Source organism: Augochlora pura, chromosome 9 (genome assembly GCF_028453695.1).
Source record: "Augochlora pura isolate Apur16 chromosome 9, APUR_v2.2.1, whole genome shotgun sequence".
In the NCBI taxonomy this organism is placed as follows: domain Eukaryota; kingdom Metazoa; phylum Arthropoda; class Insecta; order Hymenoptera; family Halictidae; genus Augochlora; species Augochlora pura.
In genome coordinates, this window is record NC_135780.1 from 2438581 (window position 1) to 2456514 (window position 17934).

General features: G+C 37.9%; 1 protein-coding gene and 1 long non-coding RNA gene across 5 annotated transcripts; one reads left to right on the forward strand and one right to left on the reverse strand.

Annotated features, from left to right (window-relative positions):
- Positions 1–308: 308 nt before the first annotated feature.
- Positions 309–16433, forward strand: Spoon (A-kinase anchor protein spoonbill). Of its 4 annotated transcripts, XM_078189874.1 has the most exons (7): positions 9375–9629; positions 10274–10399; positions 11959–12786; positions 12976–13467; positions 13555–13767; positions 13844–13974; positions 14058–16433. In XM_078189874.1, exons 3-7 carry the CDS (start codon positions 12003–12005, stop codon positions 14163–14165), a joined length of 1728 nt encoding a protein of 575 aa, XP_078046000.1. In that variant the 5' UTR covers positions 9375–9629; positions 10274–10399; positions 11959–12002; the 3' UTR covers positions 14166–16433. The 4 variants fall into 4 exon arrangements, with proteins under 4 accessions (XP_078045998.1, XP_078046000.1, XP_078045999.1 ...); XM_078189872.1 differs by lacking the exons at positions 9375–9629; positions 10274–10399 and adding an exon at positions 309–476; XM_078189873.1 differs by lacking the exon at positions 10274–10399 and having other exon boundaries at positions 9376–9629.
- LOC144474717 (uncharacterized) lies at positions 1995–4884 on the reverse strand. The gene is made up of 5 exons (XR_013494777.1): positions 4614–4884; positions 4427–4523; positions 4171–4329; positions 3697–4083; positions 1995–3604 (listed from the first exon to the last, which is right to left on the reverse strand). It is a non-coding gene; the product is annotated as an uncharacterized LOC144474717 (long non-coding RNA).
- Positions 16434–17934: the final 1501 nt, after the last annotated feature.

A 17934-nucleotide genomic window follows, 5' to 3' on the forward strand; every position in this document is an offset into this window, starting at 1 on the left:
AAAAAACGACGAAAATCGATTCTTTGTAGCAAGCAGCTTATGGACATTACAGTTCGAAATCATTTTGAATTAAAGCGTGACATCAAATTGAAAGCACATATTACTTGTCATTATTTTCATCTGTATGAAAGCAACTGTTCAATCCCATCAATCAAGTATTAAAAACTGCGGTATAAGACTATCCGGCGAGTAATCGATAATTCGAATTTCAATATATTTCGCGCCACAATAGGTTTGTCATTTCGCCGACACGTGTCTCGCCGGTCGAATTGTACCGAACATACTGCGCCCGATTTTATACCGCCATATTGTCTCTCGCGTGCGAGGAAAAACATTGTGATCACGTTGCGTAGTTTTCGAGCAAATTTAAAGAAAGTTGATTGTTCGGTGTGCCCGGAAACTAATCGTATATATTCGCAGGACGCATACGGAGGGTCGAAGAGAAATTGAATGTTGAATGACAAGTAATTACACAGGTACGTCGACCATTTTTCCGCAAACCTCGTGCTTGCGGGACTTGCCTAGCGGCTTTCTTTTGTTATCTCCGGCTTGTCGCCGTACGAAAATTGTGGATTCCCGAAAATGCTTGGTCGCGGCATCTAGTTCACTGTTTCAGCGAAGAAAATTTGTTCCGGCATCGTGCGACGCCGATTTCAACATAACACATAACTCATATGGAGGCTGCGATTATTTTCTCGATGGGTAGCACGCGCGTCGTTGAGATTTCGTTGAGCACGATACGCGGGCATGCTTTCCTCCGGCACGAACACAAAAATTCGTGCGTTTGAAATGCGTGACGCGTGGTTTGTTTCATGTACAAGGTGCCCCGCTTTGTTCGCGAGAAAACGTGTTCATGGATCTATTCTCCTCCGGCGGCTAAATATTACTGAACGATATCAGCGAGTATTAGGCGAAATCTCGAAATAGCGTGTTTGCGGAACGTTTACCGGACGTTCACCCTCTTGCCACGATTAAAATCTCACGCACGTACTTTTCATGTTTTTATTCTACACGTTGACGTTGTCCGCCATGCGGAACACATTTGCATTCGGCACATGGAGATTGAAAGAAATCATTCGCTGTTAAATTGCTGGAGGGGTAAGGGTACTCCTTCGAGTCTATTGGTTCCTTTTAATTGTTCACCGGAGTCAATAAACTATCCTGAAAACAACATCGAAGCATGTGCACGCCCGAGGCGTCCCACGCAGCTTTGGTGGTCGCTGTTCCTCCATCTGTGCACAGACATTTAAAGGGTCAACAGACTATAGGAGTCGCTTTTAGTTACGTGCTATTTCTAAGATACATCCGTTTCGTATCTCGCCGCCTAGCTTTCTAAGGCGGTTGGCCCTGAATATGGCATTGGCTATTTCCGTATGTACTATCGTAGTCATCGTTTAATTGTTCCCCAATCGGGCCACGTGACAATTTGAACGGAAAATGAGGAATCCGTACCGCAGGAATTTTCACGGGTCCTTCGTCCGGAAACACCATAGTCAAGATGAATTTCTACAGAAAAACGCGAATATTAATAGAACCGTTATCGACGAATAAGAGTGCGAGTTTGAAGCTGTGCGCGTCTCTAATTTTTGAACACCACCGAATTTTGTATCGGTTCAAACTGGGCGTGCGTTCGACTCGCCGGTGTGACAAAATTTTCTGAAACTAATTCTGGTACGGTCGTTTCGAAATTATGTTTATGTAATTCGGTAGAGGTGTTTACGATTGTATTTACGGTGCATACTAGTTGCAGCGTAGCTATAACGCTAGCTGTAAGAGCTCACTTACAAAGTATTCTCATCGAAGCGACGCACTAACGTGAGCATTATCGGAAAATATTGTTCCCATCAAATGAATCGTTGTGAATTAATAATACAGTTAAATAATACAATTAGTTTACGCAACTACACAAGTTATTTATTTATCATCTAGATTATTTAAAAATGAGGATGAAAAATCTGTATTTATATATATATCTTGGATATTGTTACATTATTTTCAACATATTACAATTATCGAAAGAAGGAAGACATTTACATGTTGCCTATGTTTCCTATAATTAACCTGGATAATTTATATTTTGCACAAATATCCGCTATTTAATAATAATAATTAAACATTCACGCGATCACAAGGTTTAACGTATAATCGACAATGTTGAGTTGGAAGATTTCTTACGGCTCACCTTCAATGGTCGGTGGTTTCGTATGAGTTGATAACCAGTGGTTATCAACGCGTATCTATTATCGACGCTACGAGCACAAAGTAGATAGGACCCAAACATCGTGTGTACGTCTCAGTAATCTCTAAAGATAAGAGAAACATAGGGTATCCTTCATAAATACAAGATGTAGGAACCAGAGACCCATAGTTATTGATTGACTTCATTTGATTTATATAAGCATTAGATGTGCCATACAGTAATTTAAATAGCCACGCTTGTTACCTTGTGCTGCTACTGAGATCGACTATTATATAAATATTTTATATACAGTTGTATCATTTATACTTAATTTATATACGTAAATGCTTCATTGACACGTTTAATAATTAGAGAAATTAAATTAATTTCTTATGTAAGAAACGCAACGAGAAAGATTTAGTTTTTCATTTCTACATTATGCTGTTCGTCGCGGATGAATGAACGTAACCGAGCACGAAACATTTAGTCATCAATATTTTATGATTACTGCCGACAGTGAGTAGTATTATTCAAGCGTTACACAAGATTGTCGCGGCTATTCAATTTTATATTATTAATTTTATACAACACTTGATGCATTCCAGCCCTTTCAATCGAACCTTGATCTCTGACCTTTTGTAATCACACTCCGCTGAAATTATGATACTTTTTTCGCAGTCTCCTTTTTCTATAAGCGTTCAGTATTCTCTACAGTAAAATCCTGCTTAATCTTGGGTTCAATAATCCACTTTTAATACTAGTTTAAAAATTATTTCTACGCATTCGGTAACTTACTATTAATCTTACACTAACTGTATATAAATGTACGGTATTTCTTAGAAGAAATTCTTGGTTCGCCAATAACATTGTTGTATTTACAAATTCTCAAGTGTCAACATTTCGTTTTCAAAATAAAATAGAACTTCGATTAGCCGCATTGAATTTTCCTTGACCTTCGTTATTTAAATTTTTTATTGCTCGAAATAATAATAACGATGAAGTTGTTGAAAGAACTCGATTAAACTTCGATTTATCACTTTATACTGTCGTAATTTATCTAAAATAAAGAGAAATTAACTATCAATTTTAAATTCGACTAGACGAAGTTTTACCGTACTCTTGGACACATGGTTGTACGTTCATGACATAAAACAATTCTGTTCATCGACACGACAGTTACGTGCAGCGTGTGCAGCGAAATTTTCGTACGAAAATGTGTTCCACGGAAGCAATACGGTTTCTCGATCGTCCCTTTCTCTTCCAGGGCTTTCGGTCGTCCTTCTCCCGGCCTCTTGGTCTTCTGGTTCTCCCTCCTCTCGCCTGAGCCCGGTTACTTCATCGTACTGCGTGCAGGTTGGACATTCCAAGAGCACGTTGAACCACGGCCACCTTTGTTTCTTGCATATCTATGTATTTTCTAACCAGCTGTAGCAGTTAATCCCTTACGAGTTAGATGGGTGCATCTCTCCGTTGAAGAATAAACCAATAATAACGGAACAAATTGAACTGCTACTCACGTTACACACTGGCCGGAAAAAACGTGTGTACACGGACCGCGGAACGTTTGAGACCGTTCGGGTCGCGAGCGTGATTTTCAGGACGATGAAAGGATGCTATAGACGATTCGAACACGGTCCGTGTATCTTGGAAAACTAGCGAGAAGACCTAGATACAGGTCCCGTGATCCAAATACATATATTTGTATCCGGGTACAGTAGATAATATCTGTCCTCGAATATCATAACCGGCTTCGGACAGCCTATGGAGATGCTCGCTGGGCCCGTTAAACGGAACTGCGTCGTCCTTGCATGTCTATCACAGATTCTTTGGTGCAAATTGACTTTCAAGTTGACCTCTAACATTCAACAATTCATTCGATTTATTCTATGAGTCTTTCCTGCGAACTAATAAATAATGTTTACATAACAATGAAAATGATCAAGGTCTGCACTTAATTAGTACAAACTTTGGGGTAAAAAAAGAATTTCAACCTGTTAATCAGACAAGTAGGATTCAATCTTTTGTCTCCATTCATCTGCTCCCTTGGACTATTTCTCCAGCGGTACAAAGTAGAATCACTTTGAATGACTTTCACTCATATTTACTTCCGTTGCAATAGTTTTAACTATTATCAACTCAACAGCGACATCCTACAAAGACCATAGAACAATTTTCAGTATACCAATTACTGCTACGATATTGAGAAATAATTGTGAATATGGAATTTATCATCGGTTATCCATTTACTAAGCCCTCTTGTAGAATTTCTCCGAGTATAGGTACTGAGGAATCAAGTTCAACCATTACAGGGTCAAGGAACTCACCAGCAACGGCCTGCCTGGTTCTAAAGAGCGTATTCGGCAATGAGTGTCTCGCTAAAATTTCAAGAATTGGACCATGTCCAAGCTTCGTCTACGAAGTTCAGAACACTCACCTTCCTAGGGTGAAACGAAGATGCATAATTTAGTTGCACGGGGCCCGAGGTGTTTGATCGTGTGTCCAAGGATGCGCAATCTGCCTGGCAGCATCTCATTCTTGAAATTTTTATATCCTGTGGATTTAAAGCCACGTAACCCACTTCTCGGAGTCGTCGATCCGATCTTCGTCGGACAACAGGTACCGGTTTCGTTTTAATTGAACTTTTTGTTCTTCGGTCACAGTGTATATCCCTTCTCCTTTTCGACCGCGCGCTGGTAACGCCTGGATTCGTGTTCACCCGTCTCACCTTGGCCGGATCACCTTGCTCGCTTCCGTTCGTTGTCCCGAAAGGAAATCGAGCCAGCCCTGTTGGTCGTCCACCCTGCCGAGGAATTGGTACGTCGATGATCGATAGATCAGCTCGCTGAACAGACGGAACGACCACAATAATGCGTTTATTACGTTTGCTAGCTTTCTTCGTGACGCTTGTATTACCGATGAATGGCGCGCCGTGAAAGTTCTCATAAATAATGATAACTTCATGAGTAGTTTAAGTGCAACACCCGGATTTATATCCTTGATTGCATATTAACGTGATACCGCGAGGAAGATAATGAGATGTTAAGTAAGAGTAATCGCTCTTCGACATAGACATATAATATTTTATTTATATGTGCAGATAATGCAGCTTTCTACATGTAATACAACCGTTTTCTGATAACATTGGCAACTGTATTATCCGGAAGGTAGTCGCAATAAATCCTAAAGTTTATAAGTTGAAATCATCATTGACTTTATCTTAACGTGTTGGATTATTCCTCCGTATTTAAAATGGATTTTAGCGAATTCAGTGTAATCAGATTACATTGAACTAATGAAATAATAATAAAAATGAAAATAAAAATAAAAAAACAACGATTAAACAGAACTAAACTAAACACCTAAACAAAAAATAAAAATTATGGGATTTTTAAAACTGTTGAGTTGATAGTCAAGGAAATCTTGCAAAAGTGTTGACGATGATTTCATGAAGAAAGATCTAATATAAATCAATGTAATATCAACGTTGGGTGAATCTTAGAGTACTTCTGACTATCCCAGACTTATCAGCTAATGCTAGTTCGCAATGCTATCGTAATAACAGTTGTTTTATCGCGGTTTGCCATTCTGTTACAGTTATGTAACCACTGCACTATCAACTATGTTGCTTTAGCAACATCGAACGCTACCTACAATTTAAGATAATGATAAAATGAAAAGAATATAGAATACGGTCGTGATTTTAAAATTCTGTACATTACGTGGCTACATGTGTTGTGTAGTTCTATGAATATTTCATTTTGAGAGGTCGAAGCAAATTACAAAGTAGAAATTATATATTTGCAGAAAATGTTGCGAATTGATCGATGAGAGATACAGCTCAATGCAAATTAACAGGTAAATTATTAGCACATATGCGTGAGTGAATTGTAGATACTTATGCATTCGATCATTAACTATTTTGCATTTATAATTAATTATTGTTAGTGCGGGTTTCATGGACTCACTTCGTGACGTAATCGGTTCCGTACACTTGTGAACGTGAGATCTCACACTAAGTTACGGTAGATTATGCAAACCATGCCTTTTTAAATACAAAATTACCAAAAATTTTAACAACCTCTTAACTTCCTACAAATAAGTAATAAAATTTCGTCCAACTTTATCTTAACTTTCATGCGTCGCGATTGCATAAAGTTCCGCAATCCGGCGGTTCCTGTTATAAAAATTCTACGAAAAGTAAAAGGACGAGAACTTTCGGCGATCGTAGGAAACTTTTGATCGCCGATGTGAAAACTGTATCGGACTCTTTCGCCTCGTTGTGAAATCCTTCACGCGATGGATACAGCGTTCACGAGGTACGAATTTTTATGCACACGTAGCATGCGTAACGTAAATTCCTTGAAACCTGTTGCTCGGAATTGTGTCCCTTGTTAACTGCCACCGACGAAAACCTATAATTTTGCGAATCATTGCGCAATAGCTTCTTTCGGTCACCAATTTCGTTCCTTTTACTTGTAGCAAAGATTTCGCGCCACTGAATTTCTTGCGCACATTCCCGGGTGCAACACGCGATTAACAAACTGTGGGTCTTTGTGCATTTGCAGCATCTACGAAGAGAGTTTCTTATCGCATGAAATCATCTGATTGATGCAAGATATTCTGTCCCATTCCGAAACTACAGTGTCACTTATGATAACAGAGATGGTCTAAAATATCAATTATTACACACAGATTACTTCCAATTTACTCGAAGTAGTTTGGTAATGGTAAATAAAAGCATTTTATTATACTTTATCTCTAATTACACGCGAAGCTATTATTTTAAACCCAGGCAATATTTATGTCTCAAGGCAACAGCGAAATGTGTCACTTCTAAAATTAAGCTTGACCAATTTGCAAAACGATGTTCGACCTATTGGCAACACGACTTTCTACTTATTTGTAGAATTACTTTCGATCATTTCGAAGTCCGACTAAACGTTCCATTTATGAAATACGAGAATAAAGCATAAAGTGTTTAGTTTGCGACTTTCGTGAAATTTGATGTAGTTTTGATGGCTATAGTAGATAGCGTAGAATTCTAGCGATTCGAATCGCACGTCTAAACAATCTTTGCTCGTCTAAACCCAATCAAGGGATCTGGGAACGTGTCATTAAGAATTCGGTGTGTAACGTTTGTACCAATAAGAGGATAGTCATCGAATTGATCAAACGGCTCGCTACGAAGGGGATGTTCCATTCTTCCCTACTTCACCCAACCAAGCAACACACATTACAATTAGTTACATAGTACCGTTTTCATCGTCATCGCTATATGATAGATTGTTTGCCATGGATACTGTACAAATTGCTACAATTACTACAAAATCAATAGGGTCAATGATAAATGTATGCAACAAGGTAGTATAAAATTCTATTTATCTAAAGGAATAGAAAATATCGGATTTAACATCCTTTCACAATAAGCTTAACAACTTTTACTTGGTGAAAGAATTTCAAGGTATTTTTCCTAGATCAAAAAACGGTTTTGTAACAAGCATATGACATTAGATACTTCTATCGAGAACTCTGTTTACTCATATTAGTATTTATCTCGTCCATTTCGTATCATTAAAAACCGATCTCAATTAACGAAGTATTTTCCTTGTTTTTATTAAATAGATCTTACGTCAACATGGCCGCCGTAAAATTCGCTAACTAGACAATTTTGCGACGACTCGAGATAAGAAACACGTTTTTTGTTGACAATATACGAGAATTCTGACCGCAAATCAAAATAATATTTCCCTTTTGTGTGACCTAATGTTCAGCAGGAACAGGTACTCAATGTGAATAATCGCAGGTCGAGACTTTCCGCTGATTGTGTCGCATAGTCGTCGCTGTTTAGGCTCTTTCAGGGGGTCAAGTGACACGCTGATACTGACGCGGTATTATTCAAATCATTTTCGATCACAGATAGCTTGTCATTCTATTCAATGACGATGCAAACTGCAATCTTAGCGGAACTTTGGAATAGTTTTTCCAAAAGGGTCCCACTGACCAATCACAGTGATCAATAATTTTAAATATTAGACATTCGACAAGATCTCCACGTTGATTTATACGCATGCATTCGAATTTTCATAATTTATAGTTGTACCAAGAACCCATCTTTTAATGCAATCGTGCCGAGCCGCAATCATTTCTCAATCTTTCGGATCCTTCCTTCCTTTTTCATCAATAAAAGATAATTGTTCCTCGGAACAGATAATCTTGAAAGAAAGAACAACATTGCTCAGTGTAGTTTTCCATAGCCATCTGTTTCCTGAAACTACAAAAGGATCGATTAGGTGTTTAGGGCATTAAGATTGAACTCACGTTCACGTCCCGAAGCCAATGACAGGGACAAAGACGTCACTTTCTACCTGTGACACGCGCAAATGATAGCTACATAATATTACGTACGAAACATAATATTACCACCTCTTCTAAACTTTCTTTTAGCGCCTGTTCTCATGCTAAACTTAATTTTCTTAAAATGAATAGATTCTTACTAAAGAACTTCCTGTTACAATCAAGATAGAAATTCTGTATTCAATAGAGGTATTAATTTCTGTTCGTATCTAACGATCATTAATATTAATTAACGAGATCTCACTGTCGATTCCTATACACGACTAATGTAGATTATTCTATAAGAACATCAAAACTGGTTTTATTTAAACTTCATGCGGCCTCTATTGTAACATATGCTTCAATGAAGAAGCTTATCTAGAAGTTACTCACAGAAACATTTATATAACATCAGGAAATGCAAGAGAAAAACTCGAAAACTAGTCATTTCAATTCGTTTGCAGCAGTGTTACCACTAAACCTACCGAGCAGTTGTTTTATAACGATGGAAAGATTGTTACTTAAATATTTCAACAGTACTATCTATAATGTCTTAATTATTATTAATCCATTATATAAATCTTCATAATTTCAACAGCTTTGAAACAAAAAATGTGAAACCGGTTCGGTAGGTTAAAGAACCGGCCAGCAGAAGTTTAAATCCTTGACTTCACTTAGATCCTGCCGTATCGCCGGATCGACAAATATTTTCCCCGGCCGGTCAGTTGCTGGAAAACTAAAGCAGTCGATTCCGTTCGTTATCAGGCATCGTTATCACCGTGTGAGCGTCGCCTAATATAATCGCGTCTGCGCAATCATGAACGGTTCCGGTTGAACTGGTCTCCAGAGTTACCGCGTGCTTTCAAGCCGCGACTGTTCCGCAAACCGCAGTGCTCGCCGTACTCGTGCCAGTTCACTCTCTGTCGAAGCGACAGAAGACAGCGCCGTTCAGGTTCGCCAGCGAGACTAATTTACACCCGAGCCAGAGAGTTTCGTCTCGTCTCGTCTCGTCTCTTCTCGTCGGAAGCCCTTTGACCGGCAATTTTTCAAAGATAGTGCTGATAACAGGTCAAGAGCAACCGAGCCACAGATGGCAGCGAGCATGGACGTAACGACGGTGAGTCCCGTCCTCTGATTGTAAAAGTAGCTTCTCCGACCTTCGAGGCCTGCTCGCCTCGTGTCTTGTGTCGTCTCTCATGGTGTCCCTTGGTGCGTGCCCTGGAATTCTCCTGCCGTCGAATCTGTCGCAATCCTCTCACCGGCGAGGAAAGTTCCACGGAGGATGTCGCCTTTCAATTTCTCCTACGGAACGCCTCGAATCCACGAGCACTAAATCGTGCACCGGTCTGGTTGAAATGGTTCGGTAGATGTAGTTTTCCCGTGAGAAAGTTGGCAGGGGTTGCGGTGTTGCTTCTCCGTGATACCCAATCATTCGGGAATTGTGAGAAGTTCCTTGTATTAGGTTGTGCGATAAGTCCGTCTGTAGACCTCAGACACCTAGGAAAAGACAAGGAACATTACAGACACGAATTTAAAGTGGCATTTCAGATGAATTTCGCGGGACTAGTTTTATGCAACTTAGCTTAAATGGTCGTTCGCGCCGACTGCACAGTACTATATTTTCTTACAAGAAAACACGAGCGGATTTACTACACAACCTAATGGTACCGTGTTTTTTTGGATACCGTTCACCCCAGTCCGCATTTCGGCAGTTTCTTTCGGTGAAAATTGATCCGTTTCTCGTATTTTTCGGCATCACAGATGGAAACGTCCGACGTGCAACGTGACCGGGCGTCCGAGCTCTACAAGCCCATTCAAAGTATGTAACGCGAGCGTGAAGGCAAATGGAGATTGTGTGGAAGCGAAGGATTCGGGCTATTCGATCTGGTAATGGTCTTTCGTGTAATTCGAGCATCGGGATCTGCTCGTGTTATTGTTCGACTCGTTTTGTAAAATCCGGACTGTGCAAACGACACGATGGACTGATTTTCTGTGTTCGTCGCGTACATTATTGAAGTATATGCCGAAACGTGGATCTCGGTGAAAGTTCTGTCAGCTTTTCGTCTTCCACTACGAGCAGAACTCGAACAATTCGAATCCTTGATTCGGTATATAGGCAATTGGTCGATGAAAAGTTTCTAATTTGTGCTATTAGGAAAATAGCAGTCCTCGATTTCGTTGTGAATCTAGCTATATCTATCTAAGCGATTAAAGTTTGTATTATTTTACTCCAAACGCTGTTTCAAGTTCCTACTAAATACACATAAACTGTGTACATAGAGGATAGCGTAGACATAGAATATTTGTTTGGAAACGTAGCATGTTTCATGAATAGTTAATATAAACCAAAGTCGAAGTCTATACTCGTATGGCTGTACTATATCTTCGAGTGTCGCCTTACTGCTTCGAATTTGTGATTCAGACTTTTTTTTTACAATTATCTCCAACCCAGTCTAGCACGGAGAGTCTTGTACAATTCTCCGTCAACGAGACGCCAGTTTATTTTGTGATTGGCTATACGTATGTGCATCAGTTTTTGAACATCCGAAATTCTTCTACTTCATGGGAACTAGTGTAGAATATCAGCGATATATGAATCAAGCGAAAGTGCCAGTTCAACGGTAGCTTTTAAATTTGGCTACGTATCGCTGTTAAGAGAAATATTTGGGATTATATTAGAATAGCAAAAACTGCAAACAATCTTGGTCGAGGATCATGAATTATGGTCCTTGCGGGATGTTTACCTGTCGGCTTCATGTATAATCGAGCCATTTACATGGCCTACTTAAATGGTTCCCATGAAATCGTCAACAAATGTGTCCTGTTTACAATGGGGAAGCATTTATATGGGAATGTTTATAGCCGCGCCGAAGACGTAACATTATTCCAAAAGTGATGTATTTATTAACTTGTTTTAGTTTATTAATCATTTATTTTCATGACTAGCATTTACATTTTTCTAAATTTCTCTGCTCGCGAAACTGTAAGAGACCCTGATCTTTGCTTTCTTAATAGCTAGCTTCGAGCGAGCACCCTTCGCGAACGGAAGTTACGCTTGCGAAACATTAATTAGTAAAGGAGAGTGAATAAAGATATGCGCGCATTATGCCTTGCTTCGAGTAGAAATAATTCTGAGGATATATTTTTGGTAATGTTTTTAAAGTCTTTTAAAAGTTAGATTGAAGCGCGAATCCGTGTGAACCCACTTTAAAATAGCTCTGAGGAAGAATTAAATTTCATCGACTTTGCACAATCGGCCTATGCACGTAGTTATACCGTTATTTTCGATCATTTCTCCGTTCTTGCTATTAAAGCAATACGAATAGAACGCGAGACTGGTTACGAAGACTGAAAATACTTATCGGAGATATTTTTTGAGAAACAAAAAAAAAACGTGAACGAGATATCATAATGCCGGATTGTAAAACTATATTTTTTTATTACAGAATAAAAAGTTTCGCAACAACAACAGCTACGGTGGATCGGAAACATGTCAGCTACCCACGTTCAAGTTGTGAAGTGGAGTTTTCCTGCTTTCGCGCTCATAATTGGCCTCCTCTGGTACAAACGGCGCCGAGTTGACAAAGGTGATCCAGGTGAATTTTCGAATTCCGATCGTAGGGATCGAACTCTCATTGATTGCCGTGAAGAAACAACCACGTCGAAGACCAATTCGAACTTGTACGACCCTGACATACGCACGAACGAGTCGTACACACTGAGTTCTTGCAGCAAGCCAACGGAGGAAATCGTTTGCAGTCCCAGAAAGCGAAGCGAGAGTCTAGATATTCCGCAGAGAAAGCCGGGCACGCACAGCTCGAGATCGAAAACATCCTCGAAGGACGAGGAAGCATGGTACAACTACACGGATAATACTACATCCAGCAAAATGGACATCCAGCTTGGTAGCAATCCCAGGACAAGTAATTTTGAGACTATTGCTAGAAGTAGAAACGTCTCTTCTTTAGAGAGTGCAATAGAATCTAATAATAAAGTGATGAAGATATTCGCGAACGTTGCTGAAGAGGAAGAAAGGAAGGACAACTCACTGAAGCACATTGATCAGGAAGAGGTACAAAAAGTAAATGACGAATGTAGTTACCATCCAAAGAAGGAGGAGCAACTTGATGCCACTCTATCCAAAGATTGCGCCAAGAATCCGACGCAAGTATTGTGCGATAGAGATTCCGCTAACCATAGCCCGATTTCTGGAGTGTTGGAAGGTAGTGTCACAGACGAAGCAAGAAGCGAAGGAAGTACCGACAGCGGAAAAGGTAAATGTAATACACGGTAATAGATACACTGTTCAAAAATTTTCTTCCATTATCAATTTTTACGAAATTTTAGCAAAACTTCTTTCAAAATAAACATTCTAGAATAATGATTATGGGGAAAACTCTTGGTTAACAGAATGTTAAATATATTCGTAATGTACAGTGTCTAAAACTCTATCTCTATTTCAGGTGGCAGTATCAAGGATCACCTGAAAGACGGCCCAACAACATACGAATTTAACATACCACAACGTCTGGTAGGAAAATTATTGGGTGTACGTCGTAGTTTCTTACAAAGTATTCAAATGAAAGCAAACGTACACATGGACTTGCGCTGTCATCCTTCATCGAGAGATCTAAAACTATGTCAGATATCGGGATCCTCGGAGGGGATTAAGATTGCTCTGGACATGATACGACAGAGGTTTCCAGAAAACAGATATCCAGATGTGAACCTCCAACAAGTCTTGCCGTTCAACGTGTGGCTTACAGAGTTGATGCAATTATCCTTGGTGGGAGGAGTAAATAACGATGTTATCATATGTCATATAGTTAAGCCAAATCACCTTTTCGTACAGCTTCCTACTCACCCCACATACCCATACCTATGGACCTTAGTTGACAATATGACAAAATTATACAATACAACAGATTCCCCTCCAGCTCCAAAGGAACTTAACAGTGAGTTTTTCTATTAATTTATTGCGATGTTCAATTTCACACGTCACTATTTGTACGAAGATCTGCAAATTCGTATTTAATTTCCAGAGGGTATGATCCTGGTAGCAAATTGGCAAAATAAGTGGGTGAGGGTATATGTCGAAAAACCAGATCCCAATGGTGAACGACATTTAGTACGACTAGTGGATCACGGGGGTTACTGGTATTTCAGTGACGTAGAAATGAAGAAAATTAGGTCAGATTATCTCACATTGCCATTCCAAGCAATTGAAGTATTGTTAAATGTAGAGCCAACAAATGGTAAGCACGTTGTTATATTATCTATCGTCCTCCAGCAACGTGGAGTGTTTCATACTGTAACATTCGTTTGTATCAGGTGAGTGGTGTCAAGAGGCTTTCGACGTTGTTCTTCACATGTGCAGCGGTGCTGTTGTCCAAGCTCAAATCGAAGGCTACGTTAATAATAGTACATACGTTAATCTTTATCTTAATATTCAAAAGTACGGGGTAAGTAGTCAAGAATTCTTGGAGTACTCTACTATGTTATGCATATTGCTTGTATTAAATTTCTAATTGATCTCTTTCCGCAGGTGGTATCCCTTGCTGATGAATTAATAGTTCGCGAATTAGCGTACCCGGTAGCGCTAGAATGCATAGTTCCAGATGAAAGTGTATCGGTTTCATACAACACGCTATAAGAGTTTAGTCTTTATTAATTGAGTTGTATAAAGATGTATCATCTGGTGATAATACGTGATCGTGTAATTTTTTAGTCACTGTACGCGTGTATCCGAAGTGATTTTTCAGACTCGGAGTTATCATGATTCATGATTTCGTACTTCGATAATACGATGCAGACACTTCCTGGTAATTGTTGAAAAAACAATTCCATCGAACTATTTCGTATAAATATATTTATTGAGCTGGCAAGGGAACAGAGCGAACTATAATTCTAATATTTTGATCAAGAGAAGGTGTTCGGGACGCATTCTGAGACAATCTCGATAAGTAATATGACGCAACTCACGTGATTGACACATGACGACCGACATTTTCAAGTTCTTAACCATTTATTTTTCGGAATCGGAGCAGTATTGCGCCTAAACTTTCTTTGAAGGTTATCTTTGGGAGCCTCCCACACTTTTCAAATAAATACGATCAAAGTGTTCGAATTACAGCTCGAACAAGTGCCCTATTGCGAAATGGCTTCCATAATAAGAAACCAAAACGCTCACGTTTTAAGTTCGAAAAACATGAGAACGAAACCCTAACTCTGAGACTGTTACCGAAAAAATGCAACTGACGGTTGCGTTTTGCATATTTAAATTCCCTGTAAGCAGACTTTGATCATACCTTTGTATATAGTGTAACAATATTTCTTCAGTTATAAAGTATTTATAATAAACTTTAATGATAATAAGAATAGTAAAAGAAAACGGAAAACGGATAAGCGCTAGATAACTCTATATGGTGATAATGATGACAAAATTGAACAGTAGCTGATTTATATATTTTATATTTCTCAAGCACTGATGAAAAGTGATCAACATTATTAACAATAACAGACGAATCGGGAAATTCGCTTCTAGGAGAGATCGTAATTCCTATTACAGTCAAAATTTACTCATTTGAGAAACGTAAATAATTTAGTCGATTAAGCTATGCCAGAGAGACTTATTTCGTCTAATATTGCCAGAAAATGTTATTTTAATTATTCAATTAATTTCTTCTTTTGTTTTGTATCCTGATTATTATTAAAATGAAAGATAATTATAATGAGCAGCGGATCGTGTAAATTGGAGTCGCTGATATCTCAAATTGTTGAAAACTGTAGTATCGATATTATCCTATATAATTTAACGTTAGAGGCTTATATCTTATATAATTATGTATTTGTTGGTCGGTTTAGCTGAGTTATTTTTCAACGGTAAGAGAAAATAGAAAAACAATGTATTATAAAACAATTTTTTTCGTCTGATGATAACGTTTTCTCTTCTGGTTACGCGGCAAGTAAATTAATTGTTACTACTTTTTTACTTCCCAAAACCCGGTTGAAGTGTCTTATAAAATGTAATATGGCATTCTAAACAGTTCGCTGCCATCGGGCAGACTATGAAAAGGCTGGTAGTCTTTTGGTAATAATATAGACGATCGTACAATGTAACATATATTTCATTGCATAATGTCCAATGAATTATCACGTTAACGGTGGTATTTTTGTCTTATAAATAATTGTCACGATTCGTTAAATGCAATTTAGAATTACAAAGAATAAATGAAAAGCCTGAGAACAGTTACAATGACACGTCTCTCATGTTTCTTTATGAATGTTTTGTGCTATGTTTTACACCAACGGTGATATTTTTATTTTATAAATAATTGCTACGATTCAATTATGAGTTGTAAAAAATAAAAGAAAAGACCCAAAAAAGATAAGAAACGAAAAATTCATAAAAACACATGCGAGAAGTACCATTTGTGACGGTAGCGGTACCGAGTGAAAAGAAAAGAAAGCACATGTCGAAAATTTGTTGCATGTTAATACCTATTGATGTTGATACGTAATCATAATAGAATTGTTTATCTATGCATATACATAGGACACAGTTATTAAAAGCCATCATTGTTCAACCATATGTATGCTTCATGATAAACGTTTTATATTTATCAGTACAATATGTTCCATAAATGTGTCGCAACGAAAATTGTTACACAGATGTTTTATTTGTAATATTGAATATACGTTTCTAATCAGAAATAGTACAATCAATAATTGTCTAATTCAGTTTTTGAAAGTAGCATTCTCATGTTATTATGTAAGTGCATAAAACATGGTTGACCGCAATATTCGGATCTATTCGCGTTTCTGATAACTTCATTTATCATTATCTACTAAATTAAGCCCATTTTGTATATACCTCAATGTACCCTCTGGCATTCTCATTAAATTTGTATGATTTTAATAATGCGTTATTATTCCCTATGTCAAGCTGACTAGATAATCTAGACCCTCGAACTCAATCGAATACGACCATAAGTGACACTCAAGGTAAACGTTGTTATTTCCACGAAGCACAGAATGCTATTTAGTTTCTTTAAATAATAAACTCTCATACAAAAGAGTGAAAGAAGTTCAACTGCTTTGAAAACTTTCTTATTAAAATTTCATATAATCTTCATCTGTAATATTATGAATTGATTTAAAATGTATTTCTTTGAAAACTTTTGATTTTTTTAGACCTTAAGTTAAAGGACCGCACTTTATGAATATTTAGTTTGTATAACAATTATTCGATTAGTTTCGAATTTTTAACAAAACAAAAAAATCCATACTCAAGAACAAGGAAGAAGAAGCTATAGCAATTCAATAGAAAAATAGATTAATATAAGTATGCAAATCTATGGGGTATAACATGCTAGGTGGTTGATCATATCGCTTCCACTACGTACGTAACATCTATTATGGAATCTGACGGCATAGATTTATTTTTGCAGTTTACCGCCATAAATTCCGCAGAAGTTCACGACGTTTCGCATTCTAGCTATACAATACGACGTCATGGTGCAATTACCGAAATGATGTCACTCATGAGGGCGTTGGAGCAACGTAATGCACCGTATCTACTATGGACTCCGCGGAAACGCATTTAGTACAATTAAACAAGATTTGAAACGATTACCACAATGCAGACTATATAGTAAAAGATAAAGTAGACGATCCTCGAAGAAAGTTTGACAAATGTAAAATTTTTTACTGATTTTTACTGAAGTATTTAGTTTACTTTAATGTATGGTCATTAATTTCAAAGTAATAATTACTTTGTAATCGCATGTAATTTATAATATAATATATCGAGTTTAGAAAACACCGTTAAACAATTGTTAAGCATACATTTTCAATTTCAACGAAAGGGTATAAGAAAGCTTCTACCAAAACCTATTTTTCAAATGGGTGTAGAGATAGACGTCTTAAACTTTCTTGGCGTAACATAAGAATCTGATGATGGGTGTATGTCACGCAAATTAATCGATAACATTTTTTACTTATCTCGTACGAGAACCAGCGGTGAATCAGAGTACCATTACAGAATTTCAATGACAAGGAGTCCCCAAAAAGTAAATCGTATGTTGCACCATCAATTGTTACAATTAGAACGCTTAATAGAAAATAGAAAATTAAAACTAACTTTGTATTGCGACAATTGAGCGCTTTACTTGCTCATTTTCTAAAACTCGATATTCTCTTTCACCAAAACATGCCCGACCATTGGACTGAATGAACGTGATCACAACGCAGTGTTTCTCACTCCAATTTTTCACGACTGTCTAGCAAATTGCGGAAAAAGATGGAAAATACAATCCCATTGTTTTCTAGCACAAGAAAAGAATAAGAGATTTTCTTAAGTTATAAAGTTCACTGCAGATTATATGCATTTATGATAAAAACGAGTAGGTCGACTGCAAAAG